This window comes from Oryctolagus cuniculus, chromosome 11 (assembly GCF_964237555.1).
Source record: "Oryctolagus cuniculus chromosome 11, mOryCun1.1, whole genome shotgun sequence".
Classification (NCBI taxonomy): domain Eukaryota; kingdom Metazoa; phylum Chordata; class Mammalia; order Lagomorpha; family Leporidae; genus Oryctolagus; species Oryctolagus cuniculus.
The window spans coordinates 49134931-49161302 of record NC_091442.1 but is presented as its reverse complement, the minus strand read 5'-3'; the positions used below and the strand labels follow the sequence as shown (position 1 = coordinate 49161302).

The following is a 26372-nucleotide window of genomic DNA, read 5'->3' as shown; positions in this document are numbered from 1 at the left end:
AGAGCATGTGGTCCTTGCCGCCATCGGCACCCCCCTTTATGTCTGTGCAGCGTGGTTAGTCCTGGCTGTACTGGGACCACCTGGACTCACCCACCACCCTAAATCCTCCCGCCTCTTCTGCCAATGCACGTGGAGAGAGTCGTGGGAAGGAGTCCCGTCTACCTCCACAAAGCTGGGCTTTTTCTTATCCATAACCATCATCCCTTCTGCGCTCAGAGCACAACTGAGTCCTGAGCAGGTCTGTGATAAAAAAAAAATGCTGGGGGAGGGAGGACGGAGCTAGTCCCGCGCCCATCTGTCACTCATGGGGATGAGTGACAGGTGGGGCCTAATGTTAAAAGCTCTGGAAATGAGATTGGGCAGGAGTCAAAGAACGGCCTTGACTGACCTTGGATGCCTTCAAAGATGGGCAGAGTGTGACCCACAGTCAGTGCATGTCGGGGAAAAGAACCACAGAACCGAGCCCCCACCCCGGGTGCCGGTGACGTCACCCCGTCAAGCCTCTCTCCCTAATGACTTCTGTAGCAAGTCAGCCTCTTGCTAAACCACAGCTCCTGATCAGAAGGGAACAGCAGGCATATGCACACAGGAGCCCAGTCTGTCATCGCTGGTTCATCTGTGAGAATGGAGCGTGATGATGACAAGCGTGGGATCAATGTGGAGGGGACTGCACTTGTGGCAAGAGGGGCTGTTGGTGGTGACGGGGGAGTCACATGGTCTCGGGTCTTGTCACCTCTTCAGGCTTCTGTGTCCCCAAATCAGAGACCTTGTTTCCCAGACGTCACTGGTGGGGACCACTGCATTTTGGCTTCTCCAGGAACCAGTACTGGGAAGGAGAGGAAAAAAGTTTAATTGGGGCAGGGGGTGGGCATTTGGGCAAGCGGTTAAGCCCCTGTTTGTGATGCCCACTTCCTGTATCAGGGTACCTGGGTATGATTCCCTGGCTTTGCTTCTGTCTTCAGCTTCCCGCTAAGCTGTGGTGATGGCTCAAGTTCCTGGGACCCTATCACCCATGGGGGAGACCTGGATTGAGTTCGTGGCTCCCAGCTTTGAACCCCCAGGCCATTGTGGGCATTTGGAGGGGGGTGAATCAGTGGATGGACACTCCCTCTGTCTGCCTCTCAAATAAGTAAGCAAAAATTAATTTAAAAAGACGTTTTGAGGAGTGACACCTGTTGAGTAACTGGAGGTGGTTAATTGGGCCGGGGGTGGTGCTGGCAGAACATGGGGCACACCTGCAGCCACAGCGCACCTCAGAACAAAGGCTGCTGCTGGTGGCCTGCACAGGGGGAATGGCCAGGCCTTGTGGCACCTCCTGACGTGGTCATTTCCTGGGGAGGGTATGGTCGTGGCCCAGGGGTGAAGCTGTCTTCTTTGCTGGGCACTGAGTCCATGTTGGACGCACGGCCATGCATCTGATCAACCGAGGCTGATCAGATCTCTCTGGCTCTTAATCTGTTGCGGGACTTCATCAGCCTGAGAACGTCTCCTTTCCTGTCCTATTACTTAGGGCTAATGGAAGAATCAAGCATTATTGGAGTGACAAGGAAAGGGCACTGAATCCCCAGCCAAGGTCTCACCTCACGGTGTAGATCTGCCATCACAGGCTGTGCACTGGGGGGACCCTTGGAGTGAGTGGATGGAGCAGCACTGTGGTCACTCCCTGCCCATCTTGGGAGAAGTGAGAGCCTCACCAGGGGCCTCCACCTCTTGCAGGAAGCTCAGCGAGCTGGAACAGGCAGGAGGCTCACCAGTGATCCTGCACCCGTGCAGTGTGCACGTGGAGCCAGGTGCTGCATTGTGAGCAGTGCCAAGCCAAGTGTCAGAACTGAAAGAATCTACGGGCCGTCCAGAGGAATGGAATGATCTTGCAAGAGTGCTGGAGGAGAAATCGACTTCTCTTTGAGGTTACTTCCCCAGCCTCAGCGAACCCTCGCCTAATGCACGGTCTTGGACGTGAGGAGGTCTGTGGCCCTGACACTCCTCCCCGGAGGTGTAGGATAAATGCCCCCCGGACAGGTGCTGTAGCCAGGTCTTAGCTTATGCACCTGCACTGATGCCTTTGGCAAATGCTCGCTGAATCGCTCTGAGGAGGAAAGGTGCTACTGCACGGTGGCTCCAGTTTTATTCCACAGTGAGGCCAAAGGACTTGGAGTGCACAAATCCTGCTGAAAACTAAAATGAACCTTATTTTTCCCTAGTGGCCCCTGCTGAACCTCATCCAACCTGATTTCGTTTTTTTTTTTTTTTTTTTTTTTTTTTTTTTTTTTTTTAGGATTCATTTATTTATTTGAAAGTCAGAGTTACACAGAGGGAGAAGGAGAGGCAGAGAGAGACAGAGAGAGGTCTTCCATCTGCTGGTTCACTCCCCAGGCGGCCACAATGGCTGGAGCTGAGCCAATCCGAAGCCAGGGACCAGGAGCTTCTTCCAAGTCTCGGGTGCAGGGGCCCAAGCACTTGGGCCATCTTCTACTGCTTTACCAGGCCACACAGAGAGCTGGATCGGAAGCAGAGCAAGGGGAACTCGATCCAGTGCTCATATGGTATGCCGGCACTGCAGGCGGCAGCTTTACCCGCTTTGCCACAGTGCCGGCCCTGCAACCTGTTTTCAAACTTAATCCTGTGTTTCTTCAGTGGGAAGGAGTAGAAGAAACCGTGTTCTTCCCTCCAGCAGCTGCAGCCTTGTGTTTCTGATTTCCTGGCCAGCAGTGTGCATGGCAGAGAGCACCTGGCCCTCTGGGGACATCTGGACTCCAAGAAAACTTCTGGAAGTCCATTTTCAACACAGAGTGGAAAATCACCATCAGCTGACTTGCAGATGTAGCAATACTCACTATGCAACCAGGATGTTATGGAGTGGCCCACTCACAAGAGGAAATTAAAATACAGAGAAGGAATGAAGAAGGTAACATTGCAACTTAGGCAACATGGGGGAAGATTGTACACCCCAGAGTTCTCAGCCAATGGGGGGCCAGGGGAGGGGCCAGCCTGCTAGAACTCACATTGCTTGCTGTAACTGTCCCCAGGAGTGCCTGCTCATCTTGCAAGACTGATACTACTGAAGTCTCGTTTTCACTGCACTTCCTGAGTTCAAGTCCACCTCTTGAGTGGAAGGTGAGGATATTTCCCGCACAGACCAGCAGCCTAGAAGAGACTGTGGAGCTTCTAACAATGTGTGTGGCCCGTCTGGTGTGACCTGCACCCTGGCATTCACCCCCAGCAGAGCAGCTCAGCCACCAGGAGACACAAGTCCCTGTGTACCCCAAACTGCCCGGGGTTGAGCAAGTCTTCCCACTGTGGAGCTGTGGCTTTGGCACCTAGGCAGGGGCTGGGCCTCAGTGGTTGGACCAGAGCGGGTGTGCGGACACAGTTATTGTTCCTGTTCTCACACTGGTACTTGTCGAGGGAAGGGAGGTGGAGGCTGGGGCAGCTACAGGACACAGAAGGGAGTCACTCCCCTTTCCCTTTCTCTCTTTAGCTAAGTCAGGCCATGAAGTTTCCAGAGAAGCCTCTCATGGGGCCGCAGGTGGATCCCAGGTTGGCTTGGCTGGTTGGCACTCGTCTGAGGTGGGTCTCATTGAGAGGCACCTTTTTTTTAAATTAAAGATTTATTTATATGTTTATTTGAAATGCAGGTAAATAGGGACAGAGAGATAGGTGCAGAGTGTGGGAGAGAGACAGACACACACACAGATACACACATGCCATGCACGCGCGCACACAAACACACACGAATCGACAGAGATCTTCACCTGCTGGTTCACTCCCCAGATGGTTGCAAATGTGGCCATTTCACTGAGGACTAGAAGGAGGGATGGGGAGTGCTGGAGCGTGCCTGATATCCTAAGTTCAATCTGTGTTCAATCAAGTGACCGTCTCTTGCTTCTAATGACACAAAGGCCTCTTGAGAGAGTAAATGGAGGACTTGCCTTGCTGTGCCATGCAGGAGGGTTTTAAGGCTCTTGGGGAGCTTGTCATGAACTTGGCCCTTAGCCAGTGCTCTGCCCACCCTCCTCAGGGGCGGCTCCTGAGCCAGTTCAAATGGAAACATGGATGCTGCTGCAAATGACCTGGAACCTTCTCCGGGTGGTGTAGAGTATCTTGTACCATCTTGTCCCCCGCTACAAATCTTGATCCATTCAATCAGATTGTCTGGGCCCAAATATGGATGTTGTGGTATAGACAGACAGCAGAGCTGTCTGATCACTCATCTATCCATGTATCTCTATTATCGATGTATCTCTATTATCTATCATGTATATCTACTTCTATCTGTCATGATCTCTATATCTGCCCTATATATCTTGAAATTGCCTCCAAATGACTGGATTTCAGTGAAAAGCAAAGCAGAATCCGTCCCCTCAAGACAGTTGGGGTGCAGGGACAGACTCCCGGGCACTTGCCTGGTGATGTGCCAACCTTTGCTGGCTAAAGTGTGCCCTGTTGCTAAAGCTGCATGCATGAGCCTGGGTCAGGCTGCCCGAGCTCATTCAGTGCTGGAGCCAGCGGCTCTTGAGTGAAGAGGAGATTGGCAGCTGTGCTCAGCTAAGGGAGCGTCATCCGGCTGCCTGAGGCGCAGATCCACCATGGAGAGCTCAGCATTGCAGGGACAGCAAGCATGGCCATGGGGTGCTGTGGAGCGATCCCAATACTAATGCTGACCTTTGGGGAGGCAGCAAGCCTGCAGCAGCAGAGCCTGGGGTGGCACAGCTGGGGCCTCTCAACTGTGCCCTCCAGACCCCATGTGCTGAAGGTGCAGTCGCCCACGGAGAAAGCCAGGGACTTGGTGGCCTGGAGGCCAGCACTGTGGTTTAGTGGTTAAAGCCACTGCCTGTGATGCTGGCATCTCATGTAAGAGCCGGTTCCAGGCCTGGTGCTCCACTTCTGACCAAGCTCCTGGCTAATGCACCTGGAAGGTGGGCCAAGTGTTTGGGTCCCTGCCCCACATGTGGGGAGACCTGGTTGGAATTCTAGGCTCCTGGTTGTGACCTGGATGGAATTCTAGGCTCCTGGTTGTGACCTGGCCCAGCCCCAGCTGTCATAACCATTCTGGGGAGTAAACTTGTGGATGGAAAATCTCTCTCTCTCTCTCTCTCTCTCTCTCTCTGTGTGTGTGTATATCTTTCTCTCTGTGTCATTCTGCCTTTCAAATAAAGAAATCTTTAAAAAAAAAAAAAGAAATCTGGACTGGTTTTTGGGTTTTCAAAAACAAAGCACAGGGTAAGGACAGCAATGGTGGAAGCAGGGACAAATCCTGATAAACCTACATCCTGCTGTGCCCTAAGCACAGATCAGAGTCCCTGCCCTTCCGCCCTTGTCCTGCATGGAGGTTCCCCTCCTGCCAGCAGCTCAGCAGGCTGACAAGCTCGCTCCTGGTTTACATCCTTGTTTGCTGGGAGCCAGCCACCTGCAGGCCTCCGTGCATGCCTGTCTCTGGGTTGAGCATGCTCTGTTCTTTCCTAAGATACCCAGAATCTTGAGAGGTGGGGGCTTGGAGAGGGGGAGGAAGGGGACTGGGGAGCATTCCTGGGGGAGCGGAAACCCCAGCCCCAGCCTCACAGGGCTGCTGGCTCTGTCCTCTAATACTTCCAGTGTGGTCACAGCAAAGAAGAGGCGGGAGTGACCTCAGGCCAGAAGGTGGGACAGCTGCCTTTCAGCCTGAGCGCTGAGTGGCACCAACTGGTTTGGTGGTCAGTGCACATCCAGGCCCACTCAGGGCAACAAATGCAGTTGGGCGGGACAGGGGACTCACAAAAGCCCTCACAAGGGCTAGCCTTTGAGCTATCAGGCTGGAACCTCTAGGGGGCGCCACACACAGTTTCGAGCATGGGCCCTGAAGTTTGGGCCCCTGGGGCTGTGCAAAGGCAGCTCTGGCCAGGCCCTCTGCCTTGGTGACCACTTTGCATTTGGATCCCAGGGAGGGGAAGGGGATGACTGCCCCACCGATGTCTTTCACACGCAGGCCTGCTTGGGTGCAGGGGCCAGCCAGGTTGCAGAGGTGCACCTCCCGTTGTCCCTGGACCTGCTCCTTGTTTAGCTGTGGGGCTGCTGATGTCCCAGTTACCTCCTAGTTGGAGCCTCCCATACCATGTTCTCCTTGAGAGCCAGGGTAGTTCTTTAGGGGACAGTTGGGGCTATCTGGGTATGAGAGGACATCGACCTGGTAAGGTAACAGGTTGGACACCTATTGAAATTAGGGACACAGGGGCTGGTGCTGTGATGCAGTGGGTTAAAGCCCAGGTCTGAAGCACTGGCATCCCATATGGACGCCGGTTTGAGTCCTGGCTGCTCCGCTTCTGATCCAGCTCTCTGCTATGGCCTGGGAAAGCAGTAGAAGATGGCCCAAGTCCTTGGGCCCCTCCACCCATGTGGGAGACCTGGAAGAAGCTCCTGGCTCTTGGCTTCGGATGGGTGCAACTCCGGCCATTGCAGCCATCTAGGGAGTGAACCAATGGATGGAAGACCTCTCTGTCGCCACCTCTCTCTGTAACTCTGTCTTTCATATAAATAAAATAAAATCTTAACAAAAAAAAAAAAAAAGAAAAAAGAAAGAAAAGAAATTAGGGATGCTGAGTGAAGTCCAGGGACCTGTGGCCTGGAGAATCTGGTGTGTCTGAGGTAGCTGGTGAAGTAGGGATGCCTGTCACAAACCCTGCCATCCTCATGCAGCAGAGAGCTTGTAAGATTCTCTTGTAAGCTTCGGATCTGGGGTCGGCGCTGTGGCATATGGGCTAAGCCTCTGCCTGCAGCACAGGCATTCCATATGGGCACCGGTTTGAGTCCTGGGTACTCCACTTCCGATCCAGCTCTCTGCTATAACCTGGAAAAGCAGCAGAAGATGGCCCAAGTGCTTGGGTCCCTGCACAAGCATGGGAGGCCCGGAAGCTCCTGGCTTGTGGCTTTGGATCAGCTCAACTCTAGCCTTTGGGGCCATCTGGGGAGCAGATTGACAGATAGAAAAGCTTTCTCGCTGTCTCTGCCTCATTCTGTCTGTAGCTATACCTTTCAAATAAATAAATAAAATCTAAAAAAAAAAATTCAGGTCTTACAAGACAACAGCCGTGCCCCCAGCCATGAAGGTACCTGCTAGGAGGGGCACAGCTGGTGAACTCAGGGCTGCTGAGTGAAGCAGGGACAGTGGGGAGACATGAGGCTGGTGGGGGCCGGGATACCTTGTGCACCTATGGGGTGTGGGAGGGAGACACCTGTACAAGTCTTGGTCGAGATGTCCTTCTCCATGGACGTCACCTCGGGCTCCCCATCCTCTCCCCTGAATGGCTCCTGCCTCCTGCTGGCCAAGACAGGTTGTAAAATGAAAACCTGAATCTCTGGCACGTCCCTAAGAGACCCACCGAGGACACCATCTAGGCCAAAACATCATTTACTGTTTCTTGCTTTGTAAAGAAGAGAGAGAACCCTTGAGGTGGAACAGGAAGTCATGGGCAGTGAGGACCGAGGGCTGTGTGTTCGTTTTGCCCATTTCCCGGGCTCAGACAGGACTTAGGCACAGGGACTTCTGGGTTCTGGGTCTCTCTGTGTGGCAGGTGCATGATTTTAGGGGAGGATGTTGGGTTCAGTGAGCTTGGTGCAGAATCTAAGGCTTGGCCCTGGGTGGTGCTGCTGTAGCTCCCTGCCACCTGGCATGCCAAGTGTGTGCATGCGGCCTCTGTGCTCTCACTGTCTGGTGCTCACAGGGTGCTGGGCGGGCTTCCTTCTCTGGTTTGTCCATTCTCTCCAGTCCCCTGCCACAGTCCTTGGAAGGATTGCATGAGATAGCTCGTGCCGAGTGCCCAGGGCTGGGTGGGTACACGGATGATGATGACGTAGGTCTGAGGAGGCACAGATACCCCCAACGTGCTAAAGGAGCTGTAGTCACTAAAAGAGCCACGGTGGACGACATGCACCTCCCCTCCTGCCCAGGCCACGCCCATCTCAGGAAGGCCACACCCTGTGTCTACCCATCTACCTGAGCTGCTGGGCCTCGATGCTTACACTCACTGGGACTACGCACACTGATAGTCTCAGCGCCTGGCCCTCAAGAGAGGGTTGGCAGCACTAAACAATCGAGTGAAGTCTGATCCCTTCAAAATCAAGGCTGCTAACTCAGGTAAGACAGAGGCTGGCGTTAAGATGGGCGGTTGTTTCAGCAGGAGTCAAAGTCGCCTGCACACAGGGCGGGGCTTGGGGTGACTGATGGAGCTGGCGGGGGGTGGGGGGCAGCTACTTCACCAGATCCAAAGATTGGCAACGCTGGCCACCCCTCGAGCTCACAATGGATTGTTCCAGGACAGATTCCAGTGAGTGAGCAAATACTGAGAGCCTGGGTGGACAGAGGGACAGATGTGGACCCACCATGGACACGGCCTGCCTCGGACGCCAACAGCAATCCCAGCCATCCCAGCTGCTGCACACGAGTCGGGCACTGCACCCTATAGCTTGGGCATTCTCAGTCTTCCTGCTGTAACCTGGGGCCTCATCAGTCACCCCCACCCACCACTGGCTGAGTGAGGCTGAGGATCAGAGAGGGTGCAGACATTTGTGTAAGGTCACACAGCCCAGCTGCATTCCAATCCCGGTGGGTTTGACCCCAAACTCATGCTCTCTGTTCTCTTGCAGGGATGCTGGCTCCTCTTGAATATTCTTCTTAGGGTTAGGGCCCTAGAGTTCAGGTTTTGGCCGATCCGTTAGAGACAAAAGGGAGGTGGATCTTGGGTTTGAGCCACTCATAATTTTCAGAACTAACTCAGTGTTCAAGGTCAAGGGGCAATCAACCTTGTGTTCCTTGTTCCAGGGCTGCCATTCTCAACCTGGGCTGCACATTGGCATTGCCGGGCTGCACTGCTGGTCAATCGGGACCATGTTTCTGGGCTGGGACTCAGGTGTCAGGAAGGGGTTCAGTGCCGTGGGTGGAACCACAGTCCTAGGGAGAGGGTCTAGGACCTCCTAGGTGCACTCTTGCGAGCACTGGGGTGATGACAGTGGTTATTAGCAAGGTGGAGATTTAAAGCAGCAGCCCAGGCCATGGTGATCTTGTTGGGGGAGGCCCCCACTACCTCTGCACCCCCGGTGGCTCTGCAGTTACTCAACAGTCAGTGGAAAGGCTCAGTGCAACCCAACCATCACTAGCCATCAGAAAGAAAAGGTCTTAAGCAAACGAGCTAAAAGATCATTTTTTGTTAAATAAGGAACACTCGTAAAACAGCAGTGAAATGGTATTAAAATGTCCGTGGTTACTTATTTCTCAGCATTTGTCAGGTGACTTAAGCAGCATGAAGCAAGAGTTGCGCTTAAAAAAAATGACAAGAAAATAGCTATTCATTTAGTGGACAGAGTACAGCGGGACTCGGCTCCAGGATCGTTGGCATCACTGCTGACGGCCAGGGGAGCATCTGGGAGGCCAGTGTTTGACAACCACGCGCCTCGGGCCTTCCCGGCTCCTTTGCCTCCAGGTCTCTGAGCAAAGGTGGGGCTCCCGTTCTTCAGGAGTCTGGCTCGGCCGGGCTCAGCGGGTGGGGGTGGGAGAGGCAGGGAGCGTCCCAAGGTTGCGTATTGCTGCTGCGGGTAGCTGCTGAGTTAGGATACCTTCTGAAGGAGGCCGCGTTCCCAGGCTGCGGCAGCACAGCGGGAGTGCAAAGGGCCTGAGGCAGATCCCACACAAGCTATTCTGGCTTTGCATTCTCCAGTCCGGACCGTCCACAGGCAATGGTTGCTTCTTCATCTTCCCTCTGGCCCCGTTTCCTTGTGGCGTGGAAGGCGCACGGATGGGGCGGGGTCACACAGAGGAGGTTAGCACGCTGCCGACAGCACAGCAACACGGCCCCCGGCCCTCTGCCTATTGCACCGTATTCCATAAAAAATAAACACTTTTATTTTAAACTGTTTGTATATTGCTAATGCAGTGGTGTTTCAGGCACTGGCAGGCCGCTGAGAGCTGCATTGTCATCCATCCCCCAGAATCTATCCAGGGACAGCCTTACAGGTTGGGATCTTTGGAGCTTCCCTTGGGAAGGATTCGCAGTGCCCGTCTGCCCGGTGCTCTACACAGTGCTGTGACAATGAACTTTGAGGGTAGAAACAAAAGAAATCCATGGGTAGAAAATTCCAGGGCCCAGTGTGGTCATGGGCAATCCTCCATCTGCAGCCACAGGGACCTGGCCCAAGTCCTTCCCCTGTCGTGCCTGCAGGGAGCTCAGAGGTGGTTGCTCTTGGAGAGGTAGGCAATGAGGGCGACGGCCACGCCCACGTAGATGCCAGTGCCAATGGTGATGGACAGCACGGCCAGGAACAGTGCCCGGCGGGAGCTGGTGCTGGCCTGGTGGAAGTCGCCCTTGGCCACGGCTTTGTTTGTCTGTGGAGTTGGAGAAGAACAAGGAAATCAAGGTCAGCAGTGAGTGCGTGGCCCCCGTGCCAATCTAAACCCACTCCAGAAAGACAGAAGCCGCCCGAGCAGAGAGGGCCGAAGTGGAGGATTCGGCTCTCGCTCCCTGTGTGGACCAGGGGAGGGTCTCTGACCGGCTGCTCCTGCATGCAAGGCAGGCAAAAGCGTCTCAGGCCCCAGGGTTCCAGGGAAGAAACTCACTGGCCTGCAACTTATGCTTTCTTTTCCATTTGAGTTAGGTTTGTTTTTCCAAAGCCTGAATGTGCTTACCTGATTGAACCCCTACAATCTCTGAGAGGCAGGGGGTGACAATTCTCACGTCCAGTGGAAGGCCATGGCCAGAAAACCGTGTTCTCACCAGCCTCCATTCCCCAGCTTTGGGACACTACTCTGCTTCACGGGCAGTTGTGAGAGCTGGCATATTGCTCACTCAAACCAGAAAACACCAGGGACCTTGCAAGGGGCCACAGAGGGTCAGGCTCAGAGACATCTCAGCAAATGCATTTGCCTGTTGCATAGCCTTCTTGGCCACTACTGAACGGGATTAGAATCTGGAGACGTGTTGAGAAGGGACTGCCATCCGCTGCGTGCCTCCTTCTCTCTCACCCCTAACTTCTGGGTCTGGAAGGCTTAGGATTTTCCTTTTCTTTCTCTCCCAGTTTTGCTCATCTTAGAACTGAGCTTGCAAGCTCAGTGTAGATAATACTGCAACGAAGCAGAGCTAAGGGGGTGCAGGAAAGGAAGCCCCCTAGGACCACAGTGATTAATTAATTACATTGTCAATTAGCTCAGCTAATGCCGCTGCACGGGGGATTTCTTCCACAGATGCTTTCTCTGCTCAGCTGGAGGCTGCAAGAGGAAAGGCACAGTCCTGTTGTCACGTGGGCTCTCTAGTGGCTGGGTGAGGACCCTCAGGCAATGCTGGGAATGCAATGGCTGGGGAGTGGCCAGGTGAGTCACCCTCCTTCCTCTGCCCCTACATGGGGCTGGTCCTCGGGGCACATCCCCCATGTCAGCTTTCCATCACCATTACAAACACCTGACACAACCACTTGGAAAGAAAGGCGGTTTACTCCGGCTTACAGATTTGGAGGTTCACAGTCCAAGATCAACAGGTCCCCTTGGTTCTGCCTGGAGGTTGATGATAGCAAGGGATTGGGGCTCAGGGGAAGGAGCACGTGCATGTCACAAGGCAGAGAGGCCAGCAGGGGACTGACTCAGGCTGCTGTGTCTACTCCTACTGTGGGACCCACCTTCCAAAGGCACATCCTCAGTGAACTGAGAACCTCCCACCAGGGCAACCCCTAGACACCACTCGATTACGATTCTGCCCTTGCAGCTCCATCAAGGTAAGACTCTGGGGTTTAACTTTAAACAGCTGCAGGGGTTCTGGAGTCAATCCTCATCAAAGCCTACCCTACCCAACTTCCCTGGGGTATTTAGGATGAAGGTAGTGCTCCTGGGCTGTCTCTTAACCAGCGCTCTGGCCTGGCTCTGCAAGTTCTGAGCACACACGGCACCAAGAGTGCTCAGGTCCGAGGCAGATGGGTCTGCTCAGGAGTCACATCCACTTGCCTCTCCTCCTGGTGCATACTGAGGGGACTTGATCTGCATTTTACCATTGGCTTCTAGGGAAATGGTTCCAACAGGAGACCCCAGAACTGGGCTGTGTTAGTTAGAGAGAGATGTGTCAGAAACAGCCCACAGATAATCCTCAACAAGCGGGCTGCATCCACGCTTCAGGCAAGCAGCGTCCCCGAGGCCCAAGACTCCATGAGGTGGAACTGTCACTCACACTGTGAGGCACTGACACCGTGGGCTAACGCAGGTGATTCCCTGACGCTGACTCTCTGCTTCCGGAAATGGCTCACTGGTCCCTCCAACAGGTGTAGACAGGAAATAATGTGCATACCCCAACTCTGGGCTGCAACTCTGGACTCTGATGAGTTGTGTGTGTGTGTGTGTGTTTGTATGTGTGCGTGTTGTACACAAGAGTAGGGTTGTTGACCTGGATCCATAGCTCCGTGCACCCCTGATGCAGAAGGCAAGGCTGTGTGTGTGTGTGTGTGTGTGGGATTCAATGAGAAGATGGACCGGCCATGCTCACTGGATTCTCAAAGCAGCCAACTTCTTAGCTGCTGCTGCCCGTTGCATGAGGGAAGGGGAGGGGAAGGAGGAGAGGAGGTGTAAAGGAGCAGAGCTAGCCAGCACTTCTTAGGGCCAGAAGACATGGCAAGTGCTTCCTGATTGTCATTTGCCCATCCTCATCGGGGATCCAGACTTGTGTGCACACTGGTCTACACAGAAACACTTAAGTGAATGCTCCACAAACACAGTGAGAAGCCTGATCCAGCTCGGGGGTGTGGTCAGCACCACGTACACTTGCTGAGAATGGGCCACCTGCTGTAGTTTTCCTGTAGGCCCAGCGGGTGTCCAGCAGCCCACGACAGCTTGACTCACTCGGGCTGTGTGGTCTGGGCCTCCTGCTCACTTCATCATCCGTGGTTGAAAAACATCAGCCCCGAACCCTGCAGCTGAGACAATGGTAGCCCAGTCTCGGAGGGGCAGGGGTTTGGCAGTGCCCATGGGGGCAGTTCTGATGAAGGGTCTGGGCTGAGGTGACCCCCCAGTGGCCCCAGGCCAGCATGTGAGGGCAACAGAGCTCCCTAGCATCCATATCCGTCTGCACTTCCACAGAGTCCCTCTAGGAGAGAGGTGGCTCCTAGAGCCTGCACCAAGGCTCCAGGGCACACAGGGCACACACTCCTGTCTGCCTGCAGTGCTCTGTAGACAGCCTCTTCCACATGACCCTGCTCACCTGCAAAGATGCCCAGGCATCCTGAGAGCTGCTTCTAGGAAGCCCAAACCCCCAGGCTGCCCTCCAGGCAACCACAGCAGGGACCCTCGGGAAAACCCCACCCAGACATGTGACCCTGTGGGCTGGCACCCAAGAGTGAGGGCAAACATGTACCAACCACAGCAGGTGCAGTCTGGGATGTCCCTTCCAGGCTCCTCTTGTCAAAGCAGCCAAATCAGAGCCGGCCCAAGGGCATGATCAAGTTGGGTTAAGAGGCTTTGGTTTAGAGGCAGTGCATCCCTTGGGTCAACCACAATCAGTTTTCTTTCACAACAGGTTCCTCCTGGCTCAGCCACCTGCTGACGGCACACCTGTGAGGGCCACCATGCTGCCCAGGTGGAAGTGACTGTGTGTGGCACAGTACAACCGCACCTGGCCACGCCCAGCTGCACAGAGTCCTTTCCATTGATGTCACAAAAGCCGCTGCCTGCTTCCCCTCTGGGCTGAGTGTTGCCTTCCATGCCCTTTCCTTTAAGAAGTCATACTTAAGCTGTTTTCGTAGACAGAAAGTGCAGGAGGTTGCCAGAGTCCTGAGCAGCACCGGGGGTGGGGGTGGGGAAGCTCTGCTCTGCTCCTCGGTGCATCAGAATTGGGCTGATGACAGGTGCTGGGGTGTGCTTGGGGGTGGTGAGGATGCAACTTCCGTACCAGAGGGAGTGAGCTTTTCAGCTCACAGGTGACAGTCCCTGGGAGTTGGGGGGAGAGCCTGGAGACACCAGGGTATAAAGATTGCTGTGGAATGCAGGAGGTGGCCTGGGGCTGGGTCAAGCACAGCTGGGCACTCTGCGGGGCGCTGAGCCCATGCCCTGGGGCTCTGCACAGAGAAACGTGACAGGCACATTTGGGTTCTGGAGTTAAGGAGCTGCCTCCACTGCCCAACTTGCGTAGGAAACCCAATTTGTAAATGGAAGGGCAAGAAAAATCTCCTGAGTGATGTAGCTGCCGATGGTGACTCGCTCTCTGCCCCTTGACTAAAGTCCTGTTCGACCTGGGAGAACCAGTCCCACCCACGGGAGACACAGCCCAGACAAACGTGCTGTGGCTTAAAATGCAACCTCCTGCACTTCGTGTCCCCATCGGCACATCCACCAACCAGCCCAGTTGGATGCTTCCGGATACACTCCTAAGGATCATATTTTTCTGATTTTTTGTGATGAGCAGTGACTGGGAACCAATGTTAAAGGCACCTTCTTTGGGGGGTGGGGCTCTTCGTAAGGCTCCCACTGTTTGCTCCCCAACAATTCTCTCTGCAGGGGGTGCTAGGACAGTGCATGGATGACCACTGCTGTCTGGCCAGCAGCTTCAGGGTCACAGCAAGAAAGAAAGGAGACACTGGTGGAGCTGCAGGTCCAGGGAGGTGGTCTTAGGTCCTAGGCAACAGAGACCAAGCAAGAAGCAAGCGCATTGTAAGGTAGGGCCCATCCGGAGCAAATGGAGGTCAAGGAGGCAGCATGGGCGTAGGCAGGTCTGTAAAGAATCCCTACAGTGTCCAGCTGAGACAGAGAGAGGGCGTTACTCTCTTTCCAGCCCCAGAGAGTGCCACCCATAAAGACATCTCTGTCCATCATCTGCTCCTGCCCATCATGCTCACCCCAAAGTGCGAGACACTGTGACCAGCAAGCTGAGAGGAGGAGGAGGAGGAGGAAGAGGAGGAGAGAGGCGAGACCACAGCCCTTCTTCTTGGGGAATAGCTGCCGCCTGCGTGCACACAATCTGCACGAGAGAACAGTGCTACATGACACCCTCCAGGAAGGAAGAGACGGTAGGAGGTACTGGCAAGAGTGTGCAGCACCCCAAACTCCAGGTGGGAGTGCACGTTCCTACCACCCCTTGCCCGTGTTTCCTCTCCATTATGCAGCAGCAAGTGCACCCCTGGTGCATACCCAACAGCAAGTATTCCCATGCTCACCAATGGCGTCTACAAGATTGTCCGTAGCAATGAATACAGCGCACAGCTCCCAAGCTGGGAACCAGCCAGGTTCCAGCAACAGTAAGGAGAGTGATGATTTCTGAGCCTGGTAACTGAATATATCTCAGAAACATATGTTGAACCAAAGAAGCTGGGCATAATTTCTATAAAGTAAACAATGAGCCAGCATCATCTGTGCTGTTGGTATAGAGTCAGGTTAGTGGATAGCTTTGGGGAGGAAGAAAGCAGAGTCTAAAAATATCTCCTCTCGTGGAGCCAGTGCTGTGGCATAGAGGGAAAAGCCATAGTATGTGCTCCCGACATCCCATGTGGGGCACCCGTTCAAGTTCTGGCTGCTCCATTTCCAATCCAACTCCTTGCTAATGTGCTTGGGAGAGCAGTGGAAGGTGGGTCAAGCACTTGGGCCCCTGTCACCCACATTGGAGACCTGGAAGAAACTCCTGGCTCCTGGCTTCAGATCGGCCCAGCTCTGGCTGTTGTGGACATTTGGGAGGTGAATCAGTGGATGGGAGACCTCTCTCTCTCTCTCTCTCTCTAACTCTGCCTTTCAAATAAAATAAACAAATCTAAAAAAAAAAACATACTCTTGTACTCCAAGATAAGTTCAGAAGTAATGAACAGATAAGAACCGTCCACAGAGAATACAGAAATTCATTTTATGAAATGTGTGCAATCTTGGCATCAGTACCAGAGAAGAGGGCAGGTGTGGCCTAACATTTAGGGTACAGGTAAAGGGGTCCCGCCCCACATCAGGGCACTGTGTTCGACACCTGGCTCCTGACTCCAGCTTCCCAATAATGCAGACCCCGGGAGGCAGTGGTGGTGGCTCAAGTGGTTGGGTCCCTGCCACACAAGTGGGATCCCCACATCTTAGCTGCTGGCTTCGGTCCTTGGCCATTGTGGGCCCACATTTGGGGGAGTGAGCCAGTGGATGCTTGTCTATCTATCTCTCTGTTTCTCTCTGTGTCTCTTGGATAAATGAGAGAGAGAGAGAGAGAGAGAGAGAGAGAGAGAGGAGAAATGGAAGACAAGGAAATGAGATTCCAATTTCACCTGTAAACCCAGATACAGATGTGATTTGTCACAGGAAGGGCCAGCCAGCTTCCATCTCCAGACTGCTCTTGCTTCCCTCCTGCTTCCTTTGCTCCAGTTGTATCTGCAGGGTCTCTTGCTCATTCGTCGCTATTTTTACCCCACCAGTGGCCAGAGGACATCCGTCACACCTTCTCAGGGACCTTATCACCTCCCTCCCTGGCATCCCGCAGGTCTGCATCCCAGTGCTCACCCCACCACGGTGTTGATACGTGGGCCTCTCTGCCAGGGCGTCGGGTGCCTCATCCAGGCAGGAGCTGCGTGGCTCATGTCTGTGACCTGTCCCACAGGGGGCTCTGGCTCAGGAATAAATGACAGAGGCCAGCGCTGCAGCTGTCACTCATTTCTGCAGCATCATCCTCAAGGGCGATGCACTCTGGTCAGAAACAGCGAGCCCTCGGTGCTGTCCCTCACAGTCTGTAAGCTGGCACAAGGACGTAAATCAGGTGCACCGGGAATGAAAATGATGCCTCTTCAAGGGAAGTGCCAGCACCCAGAAGACATGGCTGTACAAGCTGGGACACACAGCGGTGCTTGGCAGGACTGGGCAGAGAGAGAGAGAGAGAGAGAGAGAAAGAGGGAGGGAGAGATGGATGGAATCTCCCATCTGCTGGTTCACTCTCCATATGGCTGCAATGGTCAGAAACTAGGAGCTTCATCTGGGTCTCCCACATATGGGCAGGGGCCCAAATGCTTGGGCTGTCTTTTGCTGCTTTTCCCAGGCTCGTTAGCAGGGAGCTGGATCAAAAGTGGAGCAGCCAGGAAGGAACTGGCACCCATATGGGATGCTGGTGTTGCAGGGAGCAGCTTTATCCACTACACCAGCCTCCTCACTCAATCATTCTTAAGTTTTGATTAATTCAAATGTATGCAGCCACAGTGGCTGGCAGCCAGCAGGGTGGGCAGACAGATCTGGGAGAAAACACAGCACAGGAAGAAGAATACAAGTGTTGGGAGGAACCAAAAGCAGGTGGAAATGCCTAAAACAGGAGTTCAAGGTATTTGCTAGGCAGCGCACTGTGGGGGTGGCATTTCTGCACCCCCAGGGTGTGGGTCACACACACATGTGCCTTGTGAGAACTTGTTTTATTTTCAGCTATTCAAAAAGAGAACATGTCCTGGCATCACTTCAGTGCCAGCATGCAGACAGTGAGATGGCTGTGAGATCAAGGATGCTGGGGTGACTCGGAGAAGGGAAGCTTCTCGAAATCCACAGGCAGCTTGTAGGGCTTTGCCCTCCCAGGGCATGGCCTGAGCTTAGCTGTGTCTCAGGCCTGCAGCTCACGCTTGGAATCTGTTCTCAGTGACCCCTGGCCATTGTCCTCTGCACCGAGTTCCAGCTGCCTGCCTGGGATATTCCCACATGCTTCACTCTAATCTCTCCCAGGCTGCCAGGAGCCTTGGGGTCAACATTGCCCTTGACTTTAGATTGGGTTTCTGCCAATATCTTGGTTTCCTTTGACTGGAAAACACTCACTGTTGCTTGAGGTTTTAGAAAAATCATGACTTTCTCCAAGGGATCCACCTGCTGCCCTGTTTTTTTTTTTTTAAGATTTATTTTGTTTATTTGAAAGAGTTACAGAGAGATACACAGAGAGAGAGAGAGAGAGAGAGAGAGAGAGAGAGGTCTTCCATCTGCTGGTTCACCCCCCAACTGGCCGTGACGGCCACAGCTGAGTTGATCTGAAGCCAGGAGCCAGGAGCTTCTTCCAGGTCTCACATGTAAGTGCAGCGGCCTATGCACTTGAGTCATCTTCTACTGCTTTCCAAGGCCATTAACATGGAGTGGGATAGGAAGTGAAGCAGCCAGGATTCGAACTGGCATCCATAAGGGATGCCAGCGCTGCAGGCTGGGGCTCTAACCCACTGTGCCACAGCACCGGCTCCTGATACCTCCTTTTCTAGGAGTGGGAATGGATAAGGAGGCGTGGCTCACATTCCCCAGCACCCAGGGACACATTTGCTCTGTTGGTGATGAAGGGCTGGCTCCAGGCACATTCAGGAAGACCTTAGCCATGAACGCCATTGTTGGCCCCCTGAGATTTGGGACACAGGTGCTCTGATGTGGGGTGTGACAGGTCTCAGTGCGATACTTGCTGCCTCCAGAATGGTTTCTCTGGAAATTGACGGCACTCTGGTACTTTAGGGCTCATTTTCCCTCTAGTACCCCTATCTACCTGGCTGGATGACATCACTGTGCATGCCCGAAAAGGTTATTGACATTGCTTATCACTGTGGAGCCTTTGCCAGGCACTTATAAGTTACTGAGGGCTGCACCTGCCAGGAAGTGGCCTACACTTAAGATTTGGACTGTGGACAGAGAGTTAATCCCAACCCAACCTCAGAATAGACGGCTACTTGGGCAACTGTTTCACTCTCAATCCTCAGCACACAGGGTGCTCTCTTGCAGCTGTTTAACTCCAGGCGTGTTTCTACGATACCCCTCCTCCCATCTTTTTAACAACTCTTCTGTTTTAAGCCACTAAAAATAAATCTTGGCGCCTGTGATGTCCACATTCCACATCAGAGTGCCAGTTCCAGACCTGGCTGCTCTGTTTCCAATCCAGCTCCCTGCAAGTACACCTGGGAAAGCAGGGAAGGTGGCCTAAGTCCTTGTACTCCTTCCACCCACACTGGGGACTTGGGTGGAGTTCCAGGCTCCTGGCTTCAGGCTAGTCTACCTCGGTTGTTGTGTGGCCATGTAGGGGAGTGAAACAGAAGCTGGAAGATCTTGTTCTCACTGTCTCTTCCTCTCGCTATGTGGCTCTGCCTTTTAAATAAATAAAATAAATATTTAAAAAAATCGTATAGGGACAGATGTTTGGCTTAATGGTTAAGATGCTACAGCTGGGGCCAGTGCTGTGGTGTAGCGGGGAAAGCTGCTGCTTGGTGCTGGTATCCCATATGGGCACGAGTTCGAGTTCCAGCTGCTCTGCTTCCGATCCAGCTCTCTGTTGTGGCCTCGGAAAGCAGAGGGAGATGGCCCAAGTCCTTGAGCCCCTGCACCCACGTGGGAAACCTGGAGAAAGCTTCTGGCTCCTGGCTCCACATGAGCAAAGCTCCACCTATTGTGGCCATCTAGGGAGTGAACCAGTGGATGGAAGTCTCTCTCTCTCTCTCTCTTTCTTGCACTATTTGCTTCTGCCCCTATGTGACTCTGCCTTTCAAATAAATAAATGAATCTTAGAAAAAAATGGTCCAGGCAACATCCGAGTACCTCAGTTTACTACCTGTCCCATCTCTTGATTTCACTGCTCACCTAAGGGAGGCAGTTGTGATGGTTCCAGTATGGTTCCTCTGCATGAAATCTGGATGGAGTTCCAGGCTCCTGGCTTCACCCTGAGGAGCCCTGGCCATTGCAGGCATTTTGGGCGTGAACCAGCAGATGGGAGAACTCTGTGTGTCTGTCTCTCAAATAAATAAAAATTTTTAAAAATCTGTGTTGGTAAGGTCTAAAAAGCAGAAAAAGGATGGGATATGAAACCAAATCTGGGGCTGAGCTGTGGCGTAGCAGGTAAAGCTGCTGCCTGTAGTGCCAGCATCCCATACGGGCACCGGTTCGAGTCCCGACTGTTCCACTTCTCATCCAGCTCTCTGCTGTGGCATGGGAAAGCAGTAGAAGATGACTCGAGTACTTGGGCCCCTGCACCCAAATGGGAGGCCTGGAAGAAGCTCCTGTCTCCTAGCTTTGGATTGGCGCATCTCTAGCCATTGCAGCCAACTGGGGGTGAACCAGCAGATGGGAGACTTTTCTCTCTTACTCTCTATCTCTCTCTCTCTCCCTCTGTCTCTGCCTCTGCCTCTCTTCTCTGTGTGTAACCCTGACTTTCAAATAAATAAATAAATCTTTTTAAAAATTTTTTTGACAGGCAGAGTGAACAGTGAGAGAGAGAGACAGAGATAAAGGTCTTCCTTTTGCCGTTGGTTCACCCTCCAATGACTGCCGTGGCTGGCACGCTGTGGCTGGTGCACCGCGCTGATCTGAAGCCAGGAGCCAGGTGCTTCTCCTGGTCTCCCATGCGGGTGCAAGGCCCAAGGACATTGGGCCATCCTCCACTGCACTCCTGGGCCACAGCAGAGAGCTGGCCTGGAAGAGGGGCAACCGGGACAGAATCCAGTGCTCCGGCCGGGACTAGAACCGGTGTGCCAGTGCTGCAAGCGGAGGATTAGCCTAGTGAGCCATGGCGCCAGCCAAATAAATAAATATTAAAAAAAAAAAGAAATAAAATTTGCCAACTGTTTGGTTAAAACCCAACCCAGATCCAATTCACTGCTGCATGGGCACAGGCACCGTGTCTCCATCACCTCCTGCTGGACGAGGTGGCCACACTGTTGAGGGCTCCAAAAGGAGATGCCTGAGTGTGATCAAGGGCTTTAGTTTATGCAGAATCCAACCCAAACCACACAGACATCAACAGGAAGCACTGGTATTGGGCCAGGCTGTTGCAGAGCAGGTGAACTACTGAGGGCAGAGAATCTCTGCTCTGAAATGCTAGCAACCAGAAATGTTTCAGATTTTGGAATTGTTGGTATACATGTAAGTAATGAGCTATCTTTGGAATGGGACCCAAGTATCAACGTGAAATTCATTTATGTTTCATATACATCCTTTTTATAAAAGATTTATTTTACATATTTGAAAGACAGAGTTAGACAGAGAGAGTGAGATTTATCTTCCATTCGCTGGTTCACTCCTCAAATGGCCACAATTGCCAGGGCTGGGCCAGGCCAAAGTCAGGAGCCAGGAGCTTCTTCCAGGTCTCCTATGTGGGTGCAGGGGCCCAAGCACCTGTGCCGTCTTCTACTGCTTTCCCAGGCTACTATCAGGGAGCTGCCCTCTCCCACATGCTGGCCTCTGGCTTTGTCCAGACAGAATCTTGCATGCTCGGGTCGGGTTTGCCTGGGAGAAGGGTCTGCGAGACTGGTCCGTCCCAAGCATGAGCTCAGGAGTAGGTGAGAAAAGGTGGGAGCCGAGGGCTGTGCAGTGCTTCCTTGGCTCACCCAGGCCAGTGGCTGGGCTGTGTGGCCACAGCTCCCACTGCAAAGTTCACCCCCTCTGTCCTCTGTAGGCAGTGCCCATCAGCACACCTGTTCTCCCAGGGCATCATGGATTGATAACGATCACAAGAAAGTCTATTATTGGATCAGAATCAGAGATGGAGGCCGAAGGACTGAAATTTGTCACCCTGGCCACTTCTTAGATGGGACAGTTGTAAATGGCCAGAGAATGACATACGGGCTTTCCCCATGTCCTTTGTTCTTTGTAAAAATTTATTATGTGTGTTGTGTGTGTGCATCTCCATGAAGATGAATGGATCTTCAAAAAGTTCACCAAAAAGTTGCACATTATGAGAAAACTATGCATGGAGTTCAAAATCGTTAAACACCAAACCAAGCTCATCTTTTAAGTCCATTCTTCATGAAGTTAAAAGTAAGTTATTTTGTTTGAAAGGCAGAAAGGGACAGGCATACATGTTGTGTGTGTGTGTGTGTGTGTGTGTGTGTATGTGTGTGTGTGGAGAGAGAGAGAGAGAGAGAGAGAGAGAGAGAGAGAGAGAGAGAGAGATCTCCCATTTCCTGGTTCACTCCCCAAATGCAACATTCTGGGGCTGGAACAAGACAATCCCAGGAGGTAGGAACTCAGTCTAGGTCTCCTATGTGGGTTTCAGGGTGCAGTTACTCAGCTACCTGAGCCATTGTCTGCTGCCAGGGTGTGCATTAGCAAGAAGGGAGAATGAAAAATGGAGCTGGGACTTCAACCAGGCAGGCACTGCTCTATGGGATGTGGGAGACCCAACTGGCATCTCCACGACTATGCCAAACACCTGCCCCTACACAAGCTTTATGAGATACTGTCACATGTGTGTGTCTCAGATCAGAGGAGCCAAGTGCAATGCTCCCAGGAAAAATGCACAATTCACCAGCATTCCTGCAGCTGGGTGGAGCCTCACAGCACACACACAGCCAGCCAGGCAGCCAGCACTCAAGCCTCATGCAGAGCTGCCTTGCCACTGGAGGCCTCCCTGTGTGCCTTCCTCTTCCGCAGCAGTGAGCATCATCCCTGCCAACAAGAGGACAGATCTGCTGCATGCACCTTGGGACATCCACCCACAGACCCTGTGGAGCACCTGCCACTGGGTGTGACCCCCTTCACTCTGTGAGGTTCATCCCTCTTGTGTGTTGTTGATCAAATGTTTCTTCTCCAGTAACCCACTGCATGCGTCTACTCCTGTTGGCTGTCCATTCTCCTGGGCAAAAGCATTTGCAGCATTTCTAGTTTGGGGCTATTATGGACAGGGTTGCTAGAACATTCTGAAACATTCTATTTCCTTCCTTCCTTCCTTCCTTCCTTCCTTCCTTCCTTCCTTCCTCCCTCCCTCCCTCCCTCCCTCCCTCCCTCGCTTCCTTCCTCCTTTCCTCTCTTCCTCTCTCTTTTCTAGGAGCATTCTCTTGGTGCTACAGTTGAAAGTAGGATTGCTGATGACACGCTTTGCATCGGTTCAATTTATAAAGTTGTTTTATAATCAAAGCAATGCACAGGCACACACACACACACACACACACATTAGAAATGATGTGGCATCAAAGACTGACAAAATAAAACCTGAGCAGCGATGTCTTGGGTTACACTTCCCTCCTGAGGTTCCTTCCCAAACCCAAATACATGCCTCAGACTTCATTAGTGGATCCTGAATTTACTCCTCATTTTAGTTGTAATGCTTTATTCGCTAATGCTTTTATTTTATAGGGAGAGAGAGAGAGAGAGAAATACTGGTTCACCCTCCTAAATGCTCACACGGCTGGCTCTCAGCCAATCGGAAGCCAGGAGACAGGAACTGTATCTGGGTCTCCCACATGATGGCAGGGATGTGACCACTTGAGCTGTGGCTATGGCTTCCCAGGGTCTGTGTTGGCAGGGGGTCGGAACTGGGAGGGAGTGAAGCTGGGACTCAAAGCTCTGCTGTGGGATATGGGTGTTGCCAGTGGCAATTCAGCCATCAGCCCAGATGCCTGCCCCCGACTTCTTTCTTAAGAAGTTATATTTTTTTTTCAACTTATCGATTTATGGATCTGTCAGCTATTGGCCCTGACCAAGCACAGCCGTGGATGAAGGACCCTCTTTGGTGCAAACCTCTCCACCCCACACCTGTCGTTACCTTTCACTTTCCCCAGCCCCTTCGAGTTGACCAAGTGCATTCTGTGCATGGCTGGGCCAAGAGTGCTGCTGCGGCTTCTCCTTTTATTCCATTTTTCCCCTCCCCAGGGACTTTGTCTTTCTTTACCGCACTCAGCACAGTTTTTCGCCATAGGCTCGAACACGTCCAATCATCCATTTGGGCCGTCTTCTTCCCTCTGTGCTCTCATGATGGGGCCTCCCACTCTTTGCTGCTTTCCCTTTCACCTTGGGAACTCCTTTTGTGTGCCTTCTGTATCGCTCTCCCTTTCCTAGAGCCTGGGCCTTGTCCCAGGAATGCTTCCCTCCAGGCCACCTGTCCCGGTGGGGTTGAGGCTTTGCCTGTCTGCTGGTGCCAATGACCACAGTGCCTAATCTGGCATCCCACATGGGAAATGAGGTTTCCTCAGATTTCTGGAGCCTTAGCCTGTGCTCTTGATGTTAAATATTCTCAAGTCTGGGGCTGGCACTGCGACGTAGCGGGTAAAGCCGCCACCTGCAATGCTGACATCCCATATGGGCATTGGTTCTAGTCCTGGCTGCTCCACTTCTGATCCAGCTCTCTGCTATGGCCTGGGAAAGCAGCAGAAGATGGCCCAAGACCTTGGGCCCGTGTGCCTGCGTGGGAGACCAGGAAGAAGCTCCTGGCTCCTGGCTTCAGATTGGCACACCTCTGGCCATTATGGCCAATTGAGGAATAAACCAGCCAATGGAAGATCTCTCTTTCTTTCCCTCTGTGTGTGTGTGTTTGTGTGTGTGTGTGTGTAACTCTGTCAAATAAATAAATAAATCACAGCTCTCCGGTTTTGTTTGAGAAAAATCCATAGATTTCTCAGCTCTGGAAAGATGAAGGGTGTCGATCTTCCAAGAGGCACGTTCCTGCTGCCCAGGTTGTTGGAGTTCCTGGCTCCTGGCTTCGGCTTGGCCCAGCCCTGGTCATTGTGGTCATCTGGAGTGTGAATCAGCATATAGAAGATCTCGCTTTCTCTCTCTCACTCTCTCCCACACCCCACATGCTACCTTTCAAATAAATTAAAAAAATCTCTTTTGAAAAATGGTGACGATGATGTTGAATGTTAGGGACTGATGTCCTCCTAAGAAGCATTTAGGACACAGACACATACAGGGGAAGGACAATGAGGACCCAGGGAGGAGGCGCCATCTGCAAGCCTGGGAGAGAAGCTACCAACGAAGCCCACCTGCCCTCCATCTCCAACTTCAGTCTCCACAGCTGTGAGAAAGACGTTTCTCTGGCTTATGTCACCCAGGCCCTGGTATTTTTTTGATGGCAGCTGGAGCGATCTCACACGGTATGTTCTGCTTTTCCAGAGACAAGCCCACCCACCTCCTGCTGGGGCTTGCGGTGGAGTGGAAGGGGAGAAAGATGCCCGGGGACCTGGTGGTGGGGGCTGGGGTCACTGCTCTTCCTACTGTGGCTGGCAGCCTGCTGTCACAGGGACTGGGAACATCCAGGATCCATGTCTTTGGGGTGCACACTCTTGCAGGATGAAGACAACTCTGCCACTGAGAAGTGGGGATGGAAGACTGGATAAGGGGTGGCTTTCCTGATTAAAAAGCTTAACTGACATGTCTCACTGTTGGCAAGGCAATGCCCTCTTGCCTGGTGTCTGGAGTTCCCAGGTTCTTGCATATCTGTGGTGGTGACAAAGGGGAAGGGATTCCTGCTGTGGAAGGCTTTTGAGTTCAAGGTCCGCGTCGTGGTCGCCACTCAGGGATCTTCCGGCATCTTCCAGAACGTGCTGATGCCTTTGTCTCCTGCCACTCCACTGCCATTCTCTTTGTTCTCCATGATTTTGTGCCCATTACTCTCTTATTGCTTTAAATTTTGATTTATGAGAGAGAGAGAGAGAGAGAGAGAGAGAAACTCCCATCTGCTGGTTTAATCCTCAAAATGCCTACAGTAGCTGGGGCTAGGCTAGGAACTCCATCCAGGTCTCCCAGGTGGGTAGCAGGTGCGCCATTACCTGAGTCAGTGTCTGCATTAGCAAGAAGCTGGGGTCAGAAGCCAGAGGCAAGACTCAAACCCAGGCACTGTGATATTGAATGCAGGCGTCTCAACCAGCAGGCTAAACGCCAGCCCCTCTGTATTCTTGGACTATAATCCTAATAAGGTTTTCAGGAAGGAGCTTGGATGAGGCAAGTGTTCTCTCTTTCATGCATCACTAGCCTTGGTTTTTTATATGGCTCCAGCTTAGGCTGGGACCCCAGAGTGAGAGACAAGCACGAAGCGGCAAGCAGTATATTTGGAGGTGACACCAGCGGTGCCTGGAGAAGGCAGAGAGCTAAGACGTGGTGACAGAGGAGCAGTGTAGGACAGGCCAACCAGCTGGGTGCTCTAAGTCCATCCCACCTCAGATATCCAGAGAGAGCTCTGAGGCTCTCCTCAAAGGTCAGGGGAGCTGGGGTGTTTGCCCCAATCCTTTGGCTGCCAACCCGCCTCCATTGCTTGACGGCTACTCCCATGTGGTCACTATTTCCTCACATTTCCCATTCTCCTGCCCATGCCTGGGCACAGAGACATTTTCCAGTCGAGAGTCACAGGTGTGTGTGATTAGAATTTCCAGTTCAAGAACATTTGAGCATGGCGCTGGCACACCTGTTGGGTGCCCCAATGAGTCACCTTGAAATGCTTCCATGATTTCCTGTATCCTAAATGGCTGCGTGAGAAATCACATCAGGTGTCATGGGATCACCAAAGAAAATGCTGGAGATGGAACTAAGCATGAGCTCTCAAGGACTGGGCCAAGCCCTGGAAAAGATACAGTTGAACAACTCTCCTGAGGTCCCTGGAGGCGGGGGGTTGGGGGTTACCATGGTATAGGGAGGGGTCAGAGCTGGAAGGAGCCAAGGGGAGATGGCACAGTGAGGGAGCTCACGCAGCTGTGTGAGCCATCCTTAGCCAGGCAGCTGGGAGAAGGCG

At 52.9% G+C, this 26372-nt stretch overlaps 1 protein-coding gene across 4 annotated transcripts in view; it reads right to left on the bottom strand.

The window, feature by feature from the left end:
* The window catches only part of SYNDIG1 (synapse differentiation inducing 1), a 214075-nt gene that overhangs the window by 33247 nt on the left and 154456 nt on the right, over positions 1 to 26372 (bottom strand). For 3 of the 4 annotated variants that reach the window (XM_008275449.4, XM_008275450.4, XM_070051445.1), the window contains exon 4: positions 9159 to 10348. The exons of the other annotated variant lie outside the window; for it this stretch is intronic. In XM_008275449.4, coding sequence (XP_008273671.2) covers positions 10190 to 10348 — 159 coding nt within the window. In that variant the 3' untranslated portion in view covers positions 9159 to 10189. Of the gene's footprint in view, positions 1 to 9158; positions 10349 to 26372 lie in introns of those variants that run through there. 4 annotated transcript variants of the gene reach the window in all.